This window comes from Psammomys obesus, unplaced genomic scaffold (assembly GCF_907164565.1).
Source record: "Psammomys obesus unplaced genomic scaffold, mPsaObe1.curated_primary_1811, whole genome shotgun sequence".
NCBI classification, from domain to species: domain Eukaryota; kingdom Metazoa; phylum Chordata; class Mammalia; order Rodentia; family Muridae; genus Psammomys; species Psammomys obesus.
Genome location: NW_026593286.1, coordinates 34,497,269 through 34,503,268, shown reverse-complemented (window position 1 = coordinate 34,503,268; position 6,000 = coordinate 34,497,269). Strand labels below are relative to the sequence as shown.

Sequence of the window (6,000 nt, the reverse complement as noted above, 5' to 3'; positions counted from 1 at the left end):
GCGGCTCCCCGGCGGCTGTTGCCTGGTCCAGCAGGTTCTCGCCACCGGGTTGTGACTTGTTAACCTGTCATTCCTTGCGAATTTCCTTGCTCATACGTGTGCACTCTGGAGTGAGCCGATGACTCCTCTTAGCGGGGCGCTCTTCGGAAGTAAACTGGTGCTCGTTAGGATTTGCAGACCTGGGATGCTTCATGGTTAAATAAAAAAAAAAAAAAAAAAAAAACAACAAATTGGCATTCAAACTTGATAGGATTAATTGGCCAGCGGAAATGGCCTGTCATGGAGATGTTCTAAAATCAGAAGAGATATGCTTAAAATGTAATTTTAGCAGGCACTGTTCTTGTTGCTGCCTGGCTTGCTGTCTCTTACCGTGTACTGAGGAAACTTTTTCTGTTAAAAAAAGTATTTTTTAGGATTAGTGAAAATCAAGATACTTATGCTTCTGATGGGTAGAGAATTGCTTATTCTTTCTCTCTCTCTCTCTCTCTCTCTCTCTCTTTAATTTGAGGTTGGTTTTCCTTGTGTAGCCTTGGCTTTCCTGAAAGTAGCTCTATAGACTAGATTGGTCTGGAACTCAGAGATCCGCCTGCTTCAGCCTCCCGCCACCTCTTCGGATTTAGAGGATTGTTAATTGTTGATTTTGAGGTTACCCTCGAGTTAGACCGTGAAGTTGAAGGTGACCTTGGACTCAGGTCGTCCCGCGTTCCACCATCCCAGGGCTGGAATTGCAGTACATCCGCATGCAGCGATGGGGAATGATGAACCCGGGGCCTTGGGCCTGCCAGCCAAGCTCGCCATCAGCTGAGCTACATCCCCAGCCTAGAGAATTGCTCTGAAAACCATTACGGAGTCATGAGTTGTCAGTTCCTTCTACTAACAGGTCGCCTTCACTCTGTTTATAATTTGTATACTATGTATACTTCTTACTATTCACAACGATTCTTTCTCAAGGTTCTTTTTTTTTTTTTTTTCCAGGTCTATTATTGTGCATTGGCAACATTTAAAAAAAATTTTTTTTTAAGTGATCACTTCCTTTAAAAAAAAAAAAAAAAAGTTGGGATTAAATCCAGGACTTTTCCTGTGGTAAATTAAGTGTGCATTTTGTCTCTCAGCTGTATCCTTAGGTGAAAGCTTTTAGTTCTGAAAATTTTCGATTAAACACTGCAATCTGTCCTTTTGCTGTGTTTTTATAAGTCATGTGAAAAAATTTTCATTTTCCCCTTTTATTACAAGTTAAGGTTAAGTAAAATAGAAGAAAAAATGAGGATTAAAAGGAAAGCTGCTTTTAAGCAGCCTTCCCTGTTTATCACATACCTTGTCTTCACTAAAATAGACCTGATTCAAAATGATGTGTATTGTGTTATGTATGAGTAGTAGGTGTCGTATTTTCCCGCCTTTTCTGGTGGAGAGGGGAGACTTGGTCTTATGTACCCTAGGCTGGCTGGCCTTGAACAGAGAGTTAAGTGGTTGAAGATGATCTTGAACTTCTTATCCTGCCTCCTTTTCCTGAGGGTAGAATCATAGGCATGTGCTGTAGTACATTTTAAAAGTTAGACTAGAATTTAGACAGTATTTTTTTAACATATATTGACTGAATTAAATGAGCACGTTTATTTATTTATTTATAAATGTGACCTTGAAATCACAGAGATCCATCTGCTTCTGTCTCCCAAGGGGGATTATAGGCATGAGCCACCACCTACCGTGGAGCATGATTAATTAATTAATTAAATGGTCTTATTTATGTATTTTCCATATCTGAGTGTTTTATCTGCATGTACACCTGTATGCCAAAAGAGGGCATCAGATCTTAGTCTAGATGGTTATGAGCCACCATGTGGTTGCTGGGAATTGGAATTCAGGACCTTTGGAAGAACAGCCAGTGCTCTCCAGCCCAAGTATATATTTATTAAGCTAGATTTTTCTCCTGAGTGTCTAATGAATGTCACAGTTAATGTGGCAAAACATTTAATAATGAGTTAACTTTTTCTTTCTTTCTCATGTAGTCCAGGCTGTCCTGAAACTCATTGTATTACCAAGGATGACTTTGAACTCCATGTCCTCCTTCCTCTATAGGCCAACACTGTTGACTTTGTTTTGAGGCAGGGTATTATATATAAGCCTGGTTCTCCTGGTACCCACTAGATAGTTCCTGTGAGCCTTGACCTCTGGATAATGCTACCTCAGCTTCCAAATGCAGGGATTACAGACATGTATTGTCATTTCTGGTTTGCTAAAATTTTTCTTTTTAGTTAATTTTAATCTTTAAATGTTTTCTGTGTGTGCATGTGTGGGTGTCTTCTCTATAGGTATGCATGGAGACTCTTCTGCCATGCTACTTTTATCAGGGTTTCTGAACTTTTGACATTGAACACACAGCTAGCGTGGGACCATCTAGAACTGCCTACCTTTTACCATGCTGGAATTCAAGGCATGTGTGTCTGGCGGCTTGCTTTTTTAGCTCATGTGCTCAGCACTTTCTCTGTCTCATTTGACAGGACCACTTAGACTAGACTGGCCTTGAATTCATAGAGATCTGCCTGCCTCAGCCTCCTGAGTGTTGGGATTAAAGACATGAGCCAAGCCTAGGGTTTTGTATTTTTGAGATAGGGTCTTACTATATAGTCTTGGTTTATCCAGGACTTGGTATGTTGATCAGACTGGCCTTGAACTCGAAGAGATCTGTCTGCTTGCCTCCCTCTGGCTTTTTTTTTTTTTTTTTAATGTGGGTGCAGGGAATTTAAACACTCACCCAACAAGCCATCTCCCCAACCCCTCACTAATATTTTTAAAAGCAAAATAATCTAATTTTTAACTTAAATTTTTTTTATTTGTGTGTGTGTGTGCTTATGTGAGTTTTTATGTACCACATGAATTCAGGTGACCCTAGGTTCAGTCTCCAGTACTGAAAAACAAAACAACAAAACAAAAAAATTAAAAAACGAAAGTGTGTGAGATATATAAGTAAACCTTGTTGAAAAATAAAATAGGATTGGATTTGAGACCAATGTTCCACAAAAATATTTGCCTTAAAAATTTGGAGCTGGAGGCTGGAGAGATGGCTCAGAGGTTAAGAGCATTGGCTGCTCTTCCAGAGGTTATGAGTTCAATTCCCAGCAACCACATGGTGGCTCACAACCATCTAAAATGAAATCTGGTGCTCTCTTCTGGTGTGCAGGTGTACACACAAATACATATTGTATGCCTAATACATAAATAAATAAATAAATAGATAAATAGATAAATAGATAAATAAATCAATCTTTAAAAAAATTTGGAGCTGGTACAGACCTTTAACCAGCAAATCTGAGTTCCAGGACAGCCAGGGCTACACCGAGAGACCCTGTCTTGAAAAACAACAACAACAAAAAGCAAAACAAAAAGTCATTTGGATGATGCCTTTCATGCTGGGGATTGAAACCCAGGGCTGTGTGCATGCTTGCTGTTCTATTTCACCTAGCTCAGAATAAAAACATTTTCATTAGTTTTATGTGTTTGGGCAGCTGCCTGCATGTGTCTGCAATGCAGTGTTCAAAGAGGCCAGAAGAGGGTACAGGGTCCCCCTGAGACTGGGATTACAGATGATTGTGAGCTACCATGTGGGTGCTGGGAGTAGACCCTAGTCCCTTTGGAAGAATAGCCATTGATCTTAACCACTGAGGCATCTCTCCAGCCCCTGGATTAGTACTTTTTAATGGGAGTCATATTTCTATTTAGAAATTTAAAAACTATTGCAATTGAAATAGAAGTTTATACTATTTATAGTATTAAACTATGAAATAGAAATTTGTTTAAAATAGTATTATGGAATTATAAATTGCTTACTAGTAATGCTAGCTCTTTAAAACTCTTGATTTAGTTTTTTGATGTTTAGAGATATTTTTCCAATGCAACTTTTAGGGGTATTATCTAACAATTGTAAATAAAAAGTGATGAACTTTTCCTTCCAGTTAAACAGTCCATGAAAGATTAATGTATTTGTGGGCTTGTGGTTACAAAGATATACTGTGTAGTTCAATTAAATACAGTCTTGATGTCCATTTAAGATTATTGCCTAGATTCTGTTATTTCACTGGTAGTCATATTGGAAAGGCTTTTCTACTCCGGTGTGAGGTCTGGATCTTTCTTAAGAATTGATGTTTATAGTAGCATTACTGTATCCTCCTTGTAACTTTGTATGTGCTTTAACCATGAGTTTTCTTTTATAGGATTTCTATAATTGGCCTGATGAATCATTTGATGAAATGGACAGTACACTTGCTGTTCAGCAGGTAATAACAGTTTCTTTTACAACTTTCATAACAAGCATATTATATCTTTGGCGTAGTTGAATATTCCCATTTTTTTTGTGTGTGTGGGGGCCACAAACCAAATTCCACTAGGTTAATGGAATGGTTATTTAACATTGTAATCAAACCTCATTTTATTAAGTGTAGTATGAAATTTGAGTGTATAATGAATTAAAGTTAAAATTAATTGAATGACTAAAATTAGAACTAAACCAGAAAATGCTAATTTAGTGACTAAACCTCTGAAAACATGTTTTTGAGATTTGTATCTTTTTATAATGATTTTAGTTCATAACCTACACCCTCCAGGGTATGTGAAAACACATGTTTTCCTTTTAGCTCTTTTCTTCTATCACATGACTTACTGTAGCACTGGTTCCTGAGTAGGCCTTCCATAGCAAGTATCATTTGAATAGCACCTTAGGAAATCCTTAGACGCTCTTATTGAGAGTCACTTAGTGTACTGTGTTAGGTTTAAACCCCTGCTCCATGGAAAACATGGTAGTTCTTTCATATTGAATAAAATGGTGAAAAAATAACATTCATGGCTAATTGCTAAAATTCAGATTAAGGATTAATTGTAGTTGCCTGCCATAGTTGAAACCAGTCAGTATTCTAGCTTGGATTGGGAAGGAGTTCATGAGCATCCTACCCCAACTTAAGTGTTATTGATAACTGTCGGCTTCTAGAGAGGGAGAGCTAGTTTTCTTTAATGATAATTGTTCCTGGTAGGTCAGCCATGATCCAGTGAATGGTCCCACAGCTAGAAGTTGATATATTACTAAATTAAAAAGAGGACATGAGCCAGGTAATGGTGGTGCACGCCTGTAATCTCAGCACTCAGGAGGCAGAGGCAGGTAGATCTCTGTGAGTTTAAGGCCAGCCTGGCCTACAAAGTTGAGTTCAGGACAACCAAGGCTACACAAAGAAAAACCAAAAAAAAAAAAAAAAAAAGGACATGAAGTTTAGGGTATATGGAGATGAGGTTAGACCTGGAGGAGTTAAAGGGAAGGGTTGGGGTTAAAAATATTAAAACATAATAGAAAAAGTGCTCAGTTAATGAAAAAATAAATAATAAAAGATGGCAGAAAATGGGCAGGAGGTCTGGCTCAGTGATAGAGTACTTGTATAGTATCCCTGAGGAGTTAGGCTTGATTCCCAGCACTGGAGTAGAAAGTAGAATGCAACCCAGGGCTCACACATACTAAACAAGCAGTCTTATCACTGAGCGTTATCCATATTTACAGCTAGCCTATTTATAGCATCATATTTGAGGTTAAATTTCCTATAGCCAACATAGAACTGTGGGCTTTATTTTTTATTTTATTAGTCTTTGTCTACTAATTTCTATATTATTTAAAATTAATACAGTTATTTGCAGATATCTTTAGACTTAGGTTAACTTTTATTACTTGTTTCAGTTCTCTCTTTTTTAAATTTTGTAGTTCATTTTGTTTGTGTTTGTGTGTCTGAGCAGATGACTTCACCAGGCATATGGTGAAGGAGCCTGCACCATATAATTAGATAAGGTGTCGCATACCTCTAATGCCAGTACTGGGAAGGTGGAGGATTGGGAGGGTTGGTCATCCTTGGCTATTCAAGTTTGAGACTAGCCTGGCAAATATGAGGGCCTATCTCAAACAAAGACTTCCTACCCCTCACCACCCGACTGGAGAATAGGCTCAGTGTCAAGGAATACTTCCTGCTGTTG

General features: G+C 38.1%; 1 protein-coding gene across 2 annotated transcripts in view; it reads left to right on the top strand.

Moving 5' to 3' along the window:
• The window catches only part of Mob4 (MOB family member 4, phocein), a 58,171-nt gene that overhangs the window by 32,969 nt on the left and 19,202 nt on the right, over positions 1 to 6,000 (top strand). For both annotated transcript variants that reach the window (XM_055616660.1, XM_055616659.1), the window contains one exon: positions 4,209 to 4,271. In XM_055616660.1, coding sequence (XP_055472635.1) covers positions 4,209 to 4,271 — 63 coding nt within the window. The remainder of the gene's footprint in view (positions 1 to 4,208; positions 4,272 to 6,000) is intronic.